General features: G+C 48.4%; 1 protein-coding gene across 1 annotated transcript in view; it reads left to right on the top strand.

The window, feature by feature from the left end:
* The window catches only part of EIF4B (eukaryotic translation initiation factor 4B), a 296,204-nt gene that overhangs the window by 20,005 nt on the left and 258,656 nt on the right, over positions 1 to 17,543 (top strand). The window contains exon 2 of the mRNA XM_030198197.1: positions 1,808 to 1,969. Coding sequence (XP_030054057.1) covers positions 1,808 to 1,969 — 162 coding nt within the window. The remainder of the gene's footprint in view (positions 1 to 1,807; positions 1,970 to 17,543) is intronic.

Here is a 17,543-nt window from a genome sequence, read left to right as displayed (position 1 = left end):
CTGGAGCACTCTCTCGTCAAGAGATATGCAGTGCTGCAACATGGGCTTCTAAGCTCTCTTTTGCCCGACATTACAGGCTGGATGTGGCTGCTAGGAGGGATGCGTGTTTTGGAGCACAAGTGCTAGCGTGTGGTGTGATCTGTTCCCTCCCTATATAGGGATTGCTTTGTTACATCCCATATGTAATGGCTTCATCTGCTTGATGACAAGGAAGGGAAAATTAGGTTCTTATCTTGGTAATTTTCTTTCTTTTAGTCATAGCAGATGAAGCCATGAGCCCTCCCTGTATGATTGTCTGTATGCTGTGAATCTGTTTCAGGTTCTGTTCTTGTTTCCTGAAGTTCCTTCCTTGGGAGAAAGTTGGAAAACAGTCTTCAGGATTCATGTTCACTTATAGGAGAATGAGTCCATTCCCTCCAGTTTATGTTTTGGGAGGACGAGTTTATTCCCTCCAGGAGGATGTGTTCATTCCCTCCTTTTGAGTTCATGCCGCTGTGAGGAAAGTTCATGTTATTCCCATTGCGGTTTGCCATACTGCTTTTTAAAGCTTCAAATACTGAAGAGGCAGTGGAGCTGGCTGGCCATGAGGCACTGTGAAAAGTCTATCTCCCCCTGCTGGTTGATGGACACAACCCATACGTAATGGCTTCATCTCCTATGACTAAAGGAAAGAAAATTACCAAGGTAAGAACCTAATTTTCCCTTATTTAGCACTTACATTAGAACACTGTGCATTGAGGCTTAGCACAACATTCTGATGCATCACTTACTACATGAAGGCCCAGGTGTGGATTTAGAATATACATATCCAGGAAGTCTGTCATTACCGTCCTTTTAAGAGAAGATGACCCCCAGTCTTTCAGATGTGCATAGTGGCTGCAAGAACTCACTATTTGCCAAGAAGCGGGCATAAATTTTGTAGGAGCATAGATGCTATTCTGTAACTTATAACCCATTAAGACTCAACATTTAAAGACTTATTTATTGGAATTTATTAACCACCTTTATGAAGAGATTCATCTAAGGTAGTGTACAGCAGATAAGAGAGATTGATTTGTTTTCACCAGGAGACTTGTGGCTTGCCCTTCCATTTTTATTATGAATTTTTCTTTTATTTGTATACCCTTTGGCCAGAGCAACTTGAATGCCCTTGCTAGTTTAGGAGTAGAAGGGAAATAACTGAAACTAATTTTTTTTTTTCATTTGGGGTGGGTGGGTGGGAGAGGGGAGTTGATGGTGTCTTCAATCTTAGTTGCAACCTGGGCTGGCATCTAGTACCATGAGCCTTCTTTGCAACTGCCCAGGAATAATTTTTCTCTTTTCTATATCCCCTTAGTCTGTCATTGTAATGAGTCTTCAACCCCAGAGTCATGAACAGAGTACTCTGGCCAGAGCTTTGTAATCATAGACCCTAAATCTTGTCACTGTTGTACAGTAGCTAGGGACCTACTACCACCAGGGGCTATGAATGCTTTTTTGGCTGCCTTGGCTGATCGGAGAGCAGATCCTCGCTTTTTTCCTGATTTATTTATTTTAATTTTGTCTATCAGCTGCATCCCTCTTTTTCTAGAACTTGAGTAGATAAGCCCTGTGATATGTCTGAACCATGCTGCTTCTATCTGAAAGGACATTTGAGCCAAAATCTCCTGTGCTAGTCAACCCACAGCACATTAACCTATAAGTAACACTTTGACAAGAATTTGAAGTCTTCGCAGGGCATTCTCTCAACTTCTCTCTCAAGCAAGTTATCAAACTGAGTAATATGCTTTTGCCTCTTTTTTTTTTTTTTTCTAATTCTCTTTAACAGCTAAGAAGAAGAATAAGAAGGGGAAAACCGTGCCCCTCACAGACTTTCTGGCAGATGATGGCAGTGGTGGAGGTGGTGGTGGAGGTGGAGGTGGAGGTGGAGGCGGCTACGTTTCCAAGCCAGTCAGTTGGGCTGATGAGACTGATGACCTTGAAGGAGATGGTAAATGTCATACTATTCAAAACATTCAATTGTACTACATATATTTAATCTGTAAAGGTTAACCTGTAAGAGCCATTCTCTGAGATGGAATAGCACAGAGGTGGCTTGCATGATTTTTTCCTCTATTGACTTTGAGAATCTTACAGAGCGTTTTAGTAAAGGTGAAAGTGCATCGGGATTTCTGCAGGGTATGCTGCCAGATCTGCTGCTCTGCTGCTGCTCAGGTTTTCTGGTGAACAGGACACATCCACTACTAAGTACTACTACTGCTGCTTATTTCTACTAGACATACGCAGCTCTGTACACTCGAACATGGCGAGACAGTCCTTTCATGACAGAGCTTATAATCTAATCAGGAGAGACAAACAGGACAAATAAGGTTTTAATGAAGGTGGGAATGATAAAACAGACATGGGTACTGAACAAGAGAATAGGGGTTAGGAATTAAAAGCAGCCTCAAAAAGGTGGGCTTTAAGCCTAGATTTGAAGACAGCCAGAGATGGAGCTTGATGTACTGGTTCAGGAAGTCTATTCCAGGCGTATGGTGCAGCAAGATAAAAGCAGTGCTTTTTTTTGTAGAAAAAAGGTGCCGGTACTCATTATGGGCGGGGTCACCACATATGACTCCACCCCTTATACCAGCCATAGCGCAAATAAACAGACATCATTGAAAATATTATACTAGTATAGGAGAAAAAAATAACGTGATTTTTTTTTCATTATAAATAATTTCTATAAGCTGTTACACAGCTCCAGAACACCCAGTGCAAAATAAGACAGCAGATGTAAATTCTCAAATTGGACATATTCCAAACACTAAAATGAAAATAAAATGATTTTTTTCTACCTTTGTTGTCTGGTGACTTTCTATCCATATTGGTCCCAGTCTCTGATTCTGCTGCTATGTGTTCTCTTAACTCCGTTTCCAGGGCTTCCTTTCCATACATTTCTTTACTTTCCTCCTTTCTTCTTCATTTCTTGCCCTACATCCATCCTCCTCTGTGGAATTGAATGGAGGAGGTATAATGTGGATCCAGCTTTTGCCTATTTTCTCCATCCATGTGCGGGTTTTCTCCTCTCTTCCCTTTCCCTCATCTCCATCAACGTGCATCTTCTTCTTTTTTTTTTTTTTCCCCTCCCATCCATCCATGTCCAGCACTTCTCCTCTCTCCTCCCCTCCATCCATACGTCTCCATTCTTCTCCCCTCCTCTCTCCCCTCCATCCATGTCCAGCATGTCTCCTTTCTTCTCTCCTCCATCCACGTCCAGCACGTCTCCTCTCTTCTCCCCTCCTCTGCCCTCCATCCATGTCCAGGGCTTCTCCTCTCTCCTCCCCTCCATCTATGTCCAGCGCTTCTCCTCTCTCCTCCCCTCCATCCATGTCCAGCGCTTCTCCTCTCTCCTCCCCTCCATCCATGTCCAGCGCTTCTCCTCTCCTCCCCTCTCCTGTATCCATGTCCAGCGCTTCTCCTCGTTCTTCCCTCCCCTGTATCCATGTCCAGCGCTTCTCCTCTCTCCCCTGCCCTCAGCTCCCCGACTTTCCTTGAAATCTTTAATTTACCCGAAGTCACGGCGAACCGGCAGTAAAAACAGCTGGCAGGCAGCTTCCCTTCCCTCTAAGCGCGTCCCACCCTCGCAGAAAGGAAATTACATCAGAGGAAGGTGGGACACGCTGAGAGGGAAGGGAAGCGACAAGGAGGCAAGCCTGCCTGCCAGCTGTTTTTACTGCCAGTTCGCCACAACTTCGGGTAAATTAAAGATTTTGAGGGCGAGTGGGGCGGGGGGGAGCATGGGTGCACGAACGGAAGAGAGCGGGCAGGTGAGCAGGACCTCACAAAAAAAGGTGCCGGTACGCCGTACCGGTGTGTACCGGCACAAAAAAGCCCTGGATAAAAGGAACGGAGTCTGGAGTTGGCAGTGGAGGAGATTGGTACAGATATGAGATTTACCAAATGAACGGAGTTCCCGGGGATGAGTATATAGAGAGAGATAAGAGTGGAGAGGTACTGAGGAGTTGCAGATTGAATGCACTAGTAAGTCCAGCATTTCTCCTCTCTCCCCTGCTCCTTTCTATCCATGTCCAGCAATTTTCTGGGGACCCTCCATCCATGTCCAGCAATTCTCAACTGCACCCTGTCCTTCTCTCCATCCATCAATCCATGTCCAGCAATTTTCCTCTCCTGCCCTTCCCTCTATCCATCCATCCATGTCCAGCAGTTCTCCTCTCTCCTCTGCCCTTCCCTCTATCCATCCATCCATTTCCAGCAGTTCTCCTCTCTCTTCTGCCTTCTCCCTATCCATCCATCCATGTCCAGCAGTTCTCCCTCCCTCCTGCCCATCCTCCTCCTCCCACTGCCTGCCTGCTTGAGAGTCTGGGCCCCCAGCATCAGCCAGTACAAGGTCTGGCACCAGGCTGACGAGCCTTTGCGCCCAATGCCATGTGCTCGGGAAGGCCCTGTTAGTTCCGCCCTCTCTGACACATCACATGTGCGTCACAGGGACAGTACCAACAGGGCCTTCATAAGCGGATAGGCTCGAAGGCTGAGTGTGCTGGTGCCGGCCGGGTCTTGTACTGATTGATCGGGAACCTGGACTCTCAAGCAGGATCAGTGAGAGGGGAACTCGGGAGGTAAAAAAAAGGTGCCAGTTCCGTATCGGTGCATACTGGCCCAAAAAAGCACTGAGCAAACCTCTTATGAAGCAAACAGCTAGAGGCTGTCCAGAGATGGGTTTATTTTCCTGTAGGCACTACTGATATGATAGGTAATCACTCAGATAGCAGTTAGTACTGGACACATTTGGCTAGGGATATGACAGTGCTAAAGTTTTGGCCTTCTAGTTCTAGCTAGGCTGTCCACAATGAAGGAATAATGCGAAGATGGAAATATATATTCCTTGTCATCAAGCAGATGAATCCATTACGAGTGGGTTGTGTCCATCAACCAGCAGGGGGAGATAGAGAGCACTGAAAAACCATAGTGCCTCATGGCCAGCTAGCTCCATCTGCCTCTTCAGTATTCTCTATTTCCCCAGCAGGGTGGTTGCAGCTTGTTCAAGTTCCTTCAGAAAATCTGCCTGGGGTGGCTCCTGTGCTTTTGCCAGTTGTAACAGGGGTGTTGTGGCTGATGGTGCCCACTTTAACGACAAATAGGTTAGCCCTTTCCCTGCCTTACCCGGCCCCTGATGTGGAAGTAGACAAATAGGCATGCCCTGTCCCTGTCTTTGCCCACGCTGTGGATGCAGGGTACATAGGTTCGCCCTTTCCCTGCTTTTCCCACGCTACTGATCCTCCGGAGTTGGAAATTTGCCTCTTTCGCTGTTGCCTCAAACTTTCCTCACAGCGTAAAAAAAAAAAGTCGCGTCGCACTTTGGCGCTGCGATCCCAGAAAAGAAGTTTTCTTCTGATTGTGCAGCGTGACCGGAGCTCGGAGACTAGGTCTGGTGAGGTAAGAGCATTTTGTAGCTCCTCCGGGGAGGGCCCGCGTTCGGGGCGATTTTGGCGCAAATCAGCCATTTTGAATTTCAGCTGTTTTCGGCGATGGCTGCTGAGAAAGTAAAGCGCTGTTCCGTTTGTGGCAAGCGCAAATCTGCAGGGGGGCTCTGTAAGGCGTGCTTTTCAGACGGTAGAGCCGGCCCGAGCATGGCGAGCGATGTTCCTTCCCGCTCTGTGGAGCTGGCAGCAGGCGCCATTTTGGAACAACATGACGCGACCCCCGCTGAGGCGGAGGGGTTTGAGCCTGGAGGGGTGCCTCGTGTAGAGGCTAATAAAAGCTGTTTCCCCCAGACTGGAACCGGGAGGCCAGGGTGAGCCATTTTCTCCTGAATTTGTTTTATTGCTGCATAATGCATACATGTTAAAAAGAGCTCTTCCGCAGGGGTGCTCTGCGGCCCTGCTTTCTGTATCCCCTCCAGTGGAGTCTGGCCTTGGATTACCATCAGGCACGTTTTCCCCTGACAGATGGCCACAAGACAAGCGCAGAATAGTGGATTCCCCTTCAGAGAGTGGCGCACCTCCCCTCCCCCTGGTCGGGATGTGAGGACTCTGTGGGGTGAGGGGTCTGGCAGGCCTTCGTGGTCTGGAGAGCCAGAAGAAGATGCAGGATTGCTACCGGATCCAGATGATCCTTCCGCAGTGAGGATTTTCCACCGCGATGAGCTGCCAGCGCTTATTACTGATGCCTTGCAGGTCCTCTCTATAGAAGACCCTGGGAGTTGTATAATTATACTACAGCAAGAGGCCCTCACTGGATGCCCACCGGAAGGGTGGAAGGCCAGATTTTAGGACTCAGGCTGTAAAAATACCAGCTGGATTTAAAAATCAATGACTGGCTGAGCAAGGACTTGCTTTTCCTGCAAGTTAATATGCGTTCTAGTTTAAGATATATCCACTGGAATAGTGGTGGGCCAAGCTACATAGCTTTGTGCAGCTGAAAAGAACTGACTAGGCCTGATAACCTACTAATGGCCTTATAGATGAGTCTTAACAAAATCAGGTACAAATTGATAGAAGGCATGGTGCAAGACAGGAAACTTCATTCTTAGGTGGTATATTTTTGGGCATATGGAATTCCCTTTATATGAGTTCATCTACAAAATCCCATGAAATATAGGTATGCGGGTAATAGCAATTTCAGGTGGATCATACTAATAAATACTTTCAGGTCTTGCTATGACTTCTATTGTATCTGTTGCATAGTACATGGGGAGATAATCTAATGTGTCTATCTCAGTGGTCTTGGGAAGGAATAGTGGTTTTGATTAAGCATTGTTATGGTGGCTCAACAAATATATGGTTAGTACTCAGATTGCAGGCTGTTTTAGGTTGTAGGTATTCAGAATCTTTAAACAGGTCGGAATTCCTGGACCTTACCAGTACTCATCATTAGCATCCAATCATGAGCACTAAAAAAGTGGATAGCAAGTATGAGGTTGCCTCATACAGTAAAAAGGGTCAATCATAGAAAAATTTATATTAACAAAGGTCATGCATGGATCTTGACATATGCATAATAACCTGGAAGTATGGGAAGCATTTCATATATCCGTTACCCCACTTGGAGCTTAGTCAAACCTACAGAAATACATGCAGCTTAAGTAAGCCTACATCAAAGTTAAACAATTGCATAACAGGTTGATACTAACAGAGTTTACATCTACATTATGATATCTTAGCCAATATTAGGGTTTGATGTTACCCTTGTATCTGAGCAATATCAACTTCAATCCAAATTACATAAACAGAAATAACGGGGAAACTCTTAGAAAAACAATTAGAACAATAAAGGAAATAATAGGAAAATAAAAATAAATAATCCGAGGATGGCAAGTACTGAGAAGCCTGCTCGAGCCTTTCCTTTGCATGACTGCATCCAAGAGCTTATCACGGCTCAATGGGCCTTTGAAAGTCGCCAGGGCTATGGGGCAAGCATTTGGCGCGCTTAGCAGTGCCTAAAGTGGATGCCCTAGTCATGGCTGTGACAAAGAAAACTACCCTCCCAGTGGAAAGAGAGTTGCCCTGAAGGACATGCAGGACCGACGCCTGGAGGCAGCCATGAAATGGTCCTTTGAAATTTCAGACCTATCCTTACGGGCGTCTGCATGCAGCTGCTACGCTGCCCGAGCCTGCCTTGCTTGGTTACAACAGGCAGTGGAACAGCCCGGAGATGGAGCGGAGCCCCTTACGGAGGTGGCACCGTGTATGGAGTCGGCCTTGTCATTTTTGGCTGACGCCCTTTATGATCTGGTCAGAGCTTCAGCTAAACAGATGGGTGTAGCGGTGGCGGCTCGCCGTCTTCTGTGGCTACGGCATTGGGCAGCTGACATGGCCTCTAAGCAAAGGTTGGTGAAGGTGCCCTTTCAAGGCCTTCTCCTGTTTGGTGAGGAGATGGAGAAAATTGTGAAAGGCCTGGGGGATGCCAAACCCCAGCGCTTACCTGAGGATAGGCCGCGGCCTTCTTCCAAGGGTCAGGCGGTTCCTTCCTCTTACAGACCTTGCTTCCGTGAAGCTATAAGGTACCGCCTGGGGCGTTCTGCTGGGTTCACTTCGCATGCCCGTTTTCAGCAGAGGAACTCCTTTCGCTCGGAGAAACGTTCCCGCAGCAGGCGACCCTCTCAATGTTGGTGCGCCAGCCCCCTCCTCGATTCTTGTGATAGGAGGACGACTTTCCCTCTTTCTCAAGGAGTGGGCCAAGATTTCCTCAGATCAGTGGGTCTTGGACCTGATCAGAGAAGGCTACAGAATAGAATTCAATGCCCCAATAAGAGATGTGTTTGTGGAGTCCCGATGCGGTTCTGTCGCCAAACGGACGGCGTTAGAGGAGACCTTGCAAGGCTTGCTTCACATTGGGCCGTTACTCCATTTACTTTGTGGTGCCGCGAAAAGGAGGGTCTTTTCGGCCTATCCTGGACTTAAAACAAGTCAAGTCTCTGAACGTGCGGCATTTCCACATGGAAACCCTGCGCTCCGTCATAGCGGCGGTACAGCCAGGAGAGTTTCTCATTTCTCTGGACCTGAAAGAAGCTTTCTTGCACATACCAATTTGGCCCCCGCACCAGAGGTTTCTGCATTTTGCGGTGATGGGAAAACATTTCCAGTTTCGGGCCTTGCCTTTTGGCCTCGCCACAGCTCCCTGAACCTTTTCCAAGGTAATGGTGGTAGTAGCTGCTTTTCTCAGGCGAGAGGGTATCCGGGTTCACTCGTACCTAGACGACTGGCTCATCAGAGCGCACACTGCAGAAGAGAGTCATCAGGTTACAGCCAGAGTGGTCTCAGTACTGCAATCTCTGGGCTGGGTCATCAATATAGCCAAAAGTCACCTGACCCCATCTCTAGAATATTTGGGGGTCCGGGTCGACACAGCCTCGGGGATGGTCTTCCTACCCGAGCAAAGGTGGTGCAAGCTTCAGAACCAGGTCCATCTGCTCCTGAGGATGCCTCGCCCGCGAGCTTGGGACATAGTCCAGCTGTTGGGGTCGATGACGGCCACTTTGGAAGTGGTGCCTTGGGCAAGAGCGCACCTGAGACCTCTACAGTGTTCCCTGCTTCAACGGTGGTCTCCAATTTCTCAGGATTATCAATGCAGACTCACGTGGCTCCCTGCGGCCCGGCTCAGTATGTAGTGGTGGCTCTCAGACAGCATGCTGCAGCGAGGAATGCCGCTAGTGCTCCCCGATTGGTGCTTGGTGGTAACAGATGCCAGCCTGAAGGGCTGGGGTGCACATTGCCGGGGAAGGCATGCCCAGGGTCTTTGGACAACCGAGGAGTTGGAGTGGTCCATCAATCGCTTGGAGTTGAGAGCGATTTTCCAGGCTTCTGGCCTTTCAATTGACCCTGGAAAGACTGGCTGTCAGAGTTCTGTCGGACAACACGACAGCAGTGGCCTACATAAATCGCCAAGGAGGGACTCAGTTCATAGCACTAGCAGCGCAGGCCGTGCAGATTTGCCACTGGGCCGAGCTTCATCTGCAGTTTCTGTCAGCAGCTCATATTGCAGGTCAGAGCAACGTGCAAGCCGATTATCTGAGCAGGAATCAAATCGACCCAGCGGAATGGGAACTTGCAGACAAAGTATTCCTGCAGATATGTGCCAAATGGGGAAAGCCCGTAATGGATTTTATGACGTCAAGCACAAATGCCAAAGTCCCATTATTCTACAGCAGACGGAGAGATCCTCGCTCGGCAGGGTTGGATGCCTTGGCTCAACCCTGGCCTCCGGGCCTACTGTATGTGTTCCCTCCGTGGCCCTTGATAGGGCGAGTACTCCTGCGGATTCGGCTCCTCCAAGGAGAGGTGGTTCTCATTGCCCCGGATTGGCCCAGGAGGTCGTGGTATGCAGACCTCCTGCGGATGCTGGTAGAGGATCCCCTGCCGTTACCTCTGTGGTCTTACTCTCCTACAGGCCCGCAAGCGTTCCACTTCCATGGCTTATTTGAGTCTTGGTGTGCTTCTAAAGTGATTACACCCATGCGGGCTTCTGTCTCGCCGATACTTGACTTTTTGCAGGATGGTTTACAAAAAGGCTTGGCATATAATTCCCTGCGTGTTCAAGTGTCAGCCTTAGCATGTTTTCGAGGGAAGGTTGCTGGCCTCTCTGGCTGCTTGCCTGGATGTGACAAGGTTTCTTAGAGGGGTGCTTCGGCTCCGTCCTCCCGTGCGGGCTCCATGTCCGGCCTGGAACCTGGGGTTAGTTTTAAAGGCCCTTCAGTGTTCGCCCTTCGAGCCGCTTAGGCGAGCTTCGGAGAAGGATGTGACCTTAAAGACGGTCTTTTTGGTGGCCGTGACATCGGCGAGACAGGTAACTGAGCTCCAGGCACTGTCCTGTCGAGACCCATTTCTGCAATTCTCAGAGTCCGGAGTAATGGTACGTACAATGCCTTCCTTCATGCCTAAGGTGGTTTCAGCGTTTCACCTAAACCAGCCTATTTTCCTGCCCTCCTTTTCTAAAGAGGAGTTTCCAGAAGCCTATGGGCAGTTGCACCTTCTGGATGTGCGAAAGGCTCTGTTGCAATATCTGCGCATGTCAAATGCCTTCAGGACCTCTGACCATTTTTTTGTTCGTTTGTCAGGTCCACGCAGAGGGTCTCCAGCATCTAAGGCCACTATAGCCCGTTGGCTCAAAGAAGCTATCTTTTCAGCATATCTGCTATCTGGCCGGCCTCCGTCTGAAGCCTTTAAGGCACATTCCACAAGAGCGATTTCCTCTTCTTGGGCTGAAACTGGAGCACTCTCTTTTCAAGAGATATGTAGTGCAGCTACTTGGGCTTCTAAGCTCTCGTTTGCCCGACATTACAGGCTGGATGTGGCTGCCAGGAGAGACGCGCATTTTGGAGCACAAGTGCTGGCGTGTGGTGTCGCTTGTTCCCACCCTATCTAGGGATTGCTTTGATACATCCCACTCGTAATGGATTCATCTGCTTGATGACAAGGAAGGGAAAATTAGGTTCTTACCTTGGTAATTTTCTTTCCTTTAGTCATAGCAGATGAATGCATGATCCCTCCTTAGTGGTTCATTATGTGGTTTATGTTACTTTTATGTTCAGTTTTTCCTGTAGATATGTTCCCTCATTGGGAGAAGTTGGAAAACAGTCTTCAGGATTTCTGTTCAGTTACAGGAGGATGAGTTCATTCCCTCCTTTGAATTATAGCTCCAGTTTTGGGGCGTTCATCCGCTGTGAAGAAAGTTTATGTTATTTGCGGTGTAACACTGTTTTGGAAGCTTCAAATACTGAAGAGGCAGATGGAGCTAGCTGGCATGAGGCACTATGGTTTTTCAGTGCTCTCTATCTCCCCCTGCTGGTTGATGGACACAACCCACTCATAATGGATTCTTCTGCTATGACTAAAGGAAAGAAAATTACCAAGGTAAGAACCTAATTTTCCCTTATTTATTATATAAAAGCAATTATGGAAAATAAATACAAAAATATATTAAGCAACAAATACTAAAAATTACTAAAAGTTACACCTATCGATTGATCGATCTGTAGATATTAGATAAGTAAGAGAATAAGAACAGTTAGAAAGTAAGGTGACGGGCGCTCAAGCAGGACGTGTAGCAAAGACGCTCCCAAAAAGAAAATTTTTCTTCGACGATTTTCCTAGTTAAACATGCCAAAAAGGAAAGGGAAGCTAAGGGGACCACCCCTCCCGAAGCAAATCCCTACCTTGCCTGGGCAGCAGTCATTGACTACATTTCTGGTATCGACTCCGACCTCGGACGTATCCGCTAGCGGAGCAGGGAAGAGCTCCGCTCAGGAGAGCGAATTTTCGCTTAGTCCGTTAGGACCTGTGACCCCGACGCTTTCGCACGCACCTGGAGGAATTGTACCGAATCCCGAGACTAGTGGGGCTTCGAAGGAGTGGCCTTCCCCAGAAGCGATAGCGGAGGCCAGAGAGATCTTGTGGCTAGCTGAGGGAGTCCAGCGAACGCCAGAATTGCCAACAGGGGAGGCTACTGGGGTATTGCCTGAAACAACTACGCCAGAAGAAGTTTCTGCTTGCGTATTGGCGATACAACCCTTAGTCAAGCCCCAAGAGGTGTCGCTGGAATCGATTTGGACAGCATTGGAATCGCTTCACAAGGTCTGTACCTCTTTCATAACGTTATCCTTGAACAATTCTTCTCAGATAAAATCTCTTAAAAGACAAATGGAGGGAGTAATAATAAAGCAAACTGACCTAGAGACGCAAATTGGGAAAATATCTCAACAACAAGTTCATATTGTAGGAGATTGTGCCTCTATACAAAGAAAAATAGAGAATATGGAAAATTTATCAAGAAATCTAAACCTACGATTCCTAAACTTTCCAAAATCTCAATTTGTGGCCCCGAAGGATATGTTTGCTAAGTTTCTTAAAGAAATATACAATTATTCAGATCAAACACTCCCTCCTCTTCAAAAGATTTACTATTTGGAAAAGAAACCTCCTTTACCTCAAGTTACTTCTAAACAGGACATTCCTCCTGAAACGCTGGATTTGACAAACTTTTTGGAGCAGTCTGTGGATAATACAGAAACCAGAGCGACATTGATTGTATCTTTTGTCTTCTTACAAGATAAAGAATCTTTATTGAGACTTTATTTTAAAAAAATTTATCCTGAGTATAAAGGAAGCAAAGTCTCTGTGTTCCCAGACATTGCTCGTTGGACTCAGCAAAGGCGGAAAAAGTTCCTAGATATGAGGCAAGAGTCTTTAAATGTTGGAGCAGTTTTCCAATTACGATTTCCTTGCAAGTGTATTTTGATATTCAAGGATAAAAAATACATATTCTTTGAACCTGAACAATTAAGGTCATTCCTTGATATGAAGAAAAACCAATGCTAATTCCATCTCTGGTTTATGGTTCTGTAAATTAAGGAGTACCACTGCTTGTTTTTCCTTAAACTTTAAGTTAATAGTACCAAACTTCCTTTGGTTTAATCAATCTTGAATCCCACTCCTTCTCTTTATGGTGGACTGTTGTAACCAGATTGTAGAGATGTTTTCTATATATATTATATTCTTTAGTGTATTTGTGTTTATATCTGGTGTATCTTTTCAAAGATGTATTCTTTGTATTATCACTAAAACAATAAATAAACAAATTAAAAAAAAAAAAAAAAAAAAAAAAAAGAAAGTAAGGTGACTAATTTAAAGAGAGTTGCACATGAGGTTAAATATTAGCTCATCTAGTGGCTTGAGGTAGATAGTGAACCAAATAGGTGACGGCATCGATCCTTGTGGTACCCCGCAGGTTAGTGCCCATGGTGGTGATGAGTTGTTACCAAACTTTATGGATTGTTGCCTGTCTGACAGATAGGATCTGAGCCAGGCAAATATTGTTCCATTGATGCCTGTTTCTGCCATTCATTCTAGCAAGCGATCCACAGTGTCAAAAAGTGCTGAGAAATCTTGGCACACAGAAACACAGTTCACAAGTGTTCTAGCAATCCAGTCTCTCTCAGAGAGATGTGCACACCATCAAGTCCTCTTCTCTTCTCCCTTTGTTCTTCTCTTTCTTTTTCCAAGTCCAGCATTGGCACAGCCCTCTGGGTCCACAGGTGACAGACAAGGACCATTCACCAACTTTGTACCCCTGCCCTGCAGGTTACATACAGTCAACAATGAGGGACCTTGTGGGCTTCCAGCAAGAATATGAAATCAGTGGTAGTCTTGCAGTGCCAAATTCCCCTCCACGGTTCACAGCTGTTACCGGAGACACTGTCGCTGAAGCTTGCTCCTCCACACCTTCCCAGGAGATAAAGCAGAAGGCAAGACAGAGTAAACACCATGTCCTTGAATGAAGTCATTAGCATAGCTGTGCCAGGGAAAAAAAAATTCAGAGTCCATGTTTTACTTGCAGGAAAGATGGTTCATGCTGTATTCAGGCTTACCAAGGGTGAGATCCAGGGAAACACCCCTACATTCCATACGGCAGTGATAAGCACTAATCGCACTGAGATTAACTCTTAGAGTTGGTTTTAAGACAAGACCCAGAGAGACGTAGAAGGTACTCGAGCAGGATCTAGAGCCTTTTCTTCATACCAGTTGGCAAACCCCCTCCATTTCAAAGAATAACTTCTCTTAGTGGAATCTTTCCTGAAAGCCAGCAAGACCCAGGAGATACCCTCTGGAAGATGCAAGGAAGCAAATTCTAAGCTCTCAACATCCAAGCTGTGAGGGCCAGAGACTGGAGATTGGGATGTAGACGAGACCCCTTGTTCTGCATTACGAGGGTCAGAAAACACTCCAGTCTCCAAGGTTCTTCAGAGGATAACTCCAGAAGAAGTGGGAACCAGATTTGCCTGGGCCAATACAGGGCTATCAGGATCATGGCTCCCTAGTCTTGCTTGAGTTTCAGCAGAGTCTCCATAAGAACATAAGAATAGCCATACTGGGTCAGACCAATGATCATTCTAGTCTGATTTTCAACAGTCTCCAAGCCAGGTCACAAGTACCTGGAAGAAACCCAAATAGTGGCAACATTCCTGGCTACCAATCCCAGGGCAAGCAGTAGCTTCCCCATGTCTGTCTCAATAGCAGACTATGGACTTTTCCTCCAGGAACTTGTCCAAACCTTTTTTTTTTTTAAAACCCAGATATGCTAACTGCTGATACTGCATTCTTTGGCAGGGAGTTCCAAAGCTTAACTATTCTCAGAGTGAAAAAAAATATTTCCTCCTATTTGTTTTAAAAGTATTTCCATGTAACTCTTTGAGTGTCCCCTAATCTTTGTACTTTTGGAATGAGTAAAAAATTGACTCCCTTCTACACCACTCAGGATTTTGTAGACTTCAATCATATCTACCCTCATCCATCTCTTTTCCAAGCTGAAGAGCCCTAACCTTTTTAACCTTTCCTGATACGAGAGGAGTTCCATTCCTTTTATCATTTTGATCGCTCTTCTTTGAACCTTTTCTAATTCCACTATATCTTTTTTTTGAGATACGGCGACCAGAACGGAACGCAGTACTCAAGGTGAGGTCGCTCCATGGAGTGATACAGAAGCATTATGGTATTTTTGGTCTTATTCACCATCCCTTTCCTAATAACACCGAGCATCCTGTTGCTTTTTTGGCCGCAGCCACCACACACTGAGCAGAAAATTTCAGCGTATTATCTACAGTGACTCCTAGATCTTTTTCTCTGAGGACAAGCAGGCTGCTTGTTCTCAAGACTGGGTTGACGTCTACGGCAGCCCCCACCAACCGGAACAAAACTTTGCGGGCGGTCCCGCACGCTGGGCACACCCACCGCGCATGCACGGCCGTCTTCCCGCCCGTGCGCGACCGTTCCCGCTCAGTCTTTTCTTTTCCGCGCTGGAGAGAGCCGTGTTCGTCTCTCTCTCTGTCAGCCCCGGAAACCGGATCGCGCTTTTGCTGCGAGTTTTTCTTTTTCGTTGTTTTCTATGTTTTATTTTGTTTCAAAAAAAAAAAAGAGAGAGAACTTTGTTTCCCCCTCGTACTTTTAGCGGGGGCGTCTCGTTGCGGCCTTGTGGCCGCGCGGTCGATTTATTTTTCGAGGTGTGATTTTTACCGCCACCATCGACGACTTTGACTTCGCCGACGCGATTTTTCGGTCGATGTCCTCGAAGGTCCCGAGTGGATTTAAGAAGTGTGGTCGGTGCGGCCGGCATATCTCGCAGACCGACACTCACGCTTGGTGCCTCGGGCCGGAGCACGATACCAAGACGTGCACCTTGTATCTCGCTTTACGGAAACGGACACAGGTGGCGAGGCAAGTTCTGCGGGACCGTCTTTTTGGAACTTGTGCCGGCCCCTCGACGTCGACTTTGACGGCATCGGTATCGACGGCCGGATCTTCGGTACCGATGTCCACGAAATCGGCACTGACCCCAGGAGCACAGGTCCCGTTGGCCCGCCGGTCCTCCGGAGACGGCAGGGGTGAGAGTCTGCGTGGGCAATCGGACCCGGTCACTCCCTCTACCCAGGGCCCTCGGGACCGAACCCTGTCGGACTCGAGGCCGAGGGGGATCTTCTTCCTTCTCGTCTGTTCCACCGAGCGCCGATGACGGGCACCGTAAAAAGGCGAAGAAGCACCGTCATCGGTCGCCCACGACGCATCAGGCTCCCGGCGCCAGAGATGAGTCGACGCCAAGGAAGTGGCAGCGTCGAGAGGAGAGGTCCCCCTCTGTAGTAGAGGTCTCGTCACGTCAGGGTGCCAGCACTTCGGTGCAGTCTCCTGGACCCGAGCAGCTTCCGGCACCGACACCTCTACCGGCCCCCTCGCCTTTCCCGACAGCGGGCCTGGACGAGTGCCTCCGAGCCATCCTTCTGGGGATCCTGGAAGGGCTGATGCGCCAGACTATGCCGGCGCCGGGGGGTGCTTGCGCCCTCGGCGCCGTTGATGGAGGAGCCGGTGTGCTCTAGCCCGGTGCCAAGGCCTTCGACGCCGACGCCGCTTGCGGCACCAGTCTCGACCGCCACGCAGGTGGAGTCCCCGTTGACGTCGATGGAGGGAGCTTCATCTCCGCCGGCGCGGGAGTCCACCGCTCGACGCCGTCACCGAGAACTCGGTGCCTCGAAGTCGAGCCGGGCCCGGTTGAGGACTGAGCTGCAGGAGCTAATGTCCAACACCGAGGAAGAGGCCTCGTGGGGGGAGGAGGACGACCCCAGATATTTCTCCTCAGAGGAGTCTGTGGGCCTTCCCTCCGACCCCACTCCTTTACCAGAGAGGAAGCTCTCGCCACCTGAGAGCCTCTCCTTTGCCTCCTTCGTGAGGGATATGTCGATTTGCATTCCCTTTCCTGTGGTCTCTGTGGATGAGCCGAGGGCTGAGATACTCGAGGTCCTCGACTATCCATCACCACCTAGAGAGTCCTCCACAGTGCCGTTGCACAATGTCCTCAGAGACACTGCTTCGGAACTGGTTGAGACCATTATCTAATCCCACCATCCCCAAGAAAGCGGAGTCCCAATACAGGATCCACTCTGACCCAGAGTTAATGCGGCCTCAATTGCCTCATGACTCGGCGGTCGTGGACTCTGCTCTCAAGAGGGCACGGAGTTCGAGGGATACCGCCTCGGCGCCCCCGGGGTGGGAGTCTCGCACTCTGGACTCGTTTGGGAGGAAGGCCTACCAATCTTCCATGCTCATGACCCGCATCCAGTCCTACCAGCTCTACACGAGCATCCACATGCGGAATAATGTGAAGCAACTGGCGGACCTGGTTGATAAGCTCCCGCCGGAGCAGTCCAGGCCTTTTCAAGAGGTGATCAGGCAGCTGAAGGCGTGCAGAAAGTTCCTGTCCAGGGGTATATATGACACCTGTGACGTGGCATCTCGTGCTGCGGCCCAAGGTATAGTGATGCACAGTCTCTCATGGCTGCGTGCCTCTGACCTGGACAACCGCACCCAGCAGAGACTGGCCGAAGTCCCTTGCCGGGGGGACAATATTTTTGGCGAGAAAGTCGAGCAGCTGGTCGACCAACTGCATCAGCGGGAAACCGCCCTCGACAAACTCTCCCACCGGGCGCCTTCAGCATCCACCTCAGCAGGTGGACGTTTTTCCCGGGCCAGGCAGGCTGCGCCCTACGCCTATAACAAGCGTAGGTACACCCAGCTGGCCCGAAG

Source organism: Microcaecilia unicolor, chromosome 3, assembly GCF_901765095.1.
Source record: "Microcaecilia unicolor chromosome 3, aMicUni1.1, whole genome shotgun sequence".
Taxonomy (NCBI): domain Eukaryota; kingdom Metazoa; phylum Chordata; class Amphibia; order Gymnophiona; family Siphonopidae; genus Microcaecilia; species Microcaecilia unicolor.
The sequence above is the reverse complement of the archived record's forward strand: the minus strand, read 5'-3'. Positions and strand labels throughout refer to the sequence as shown.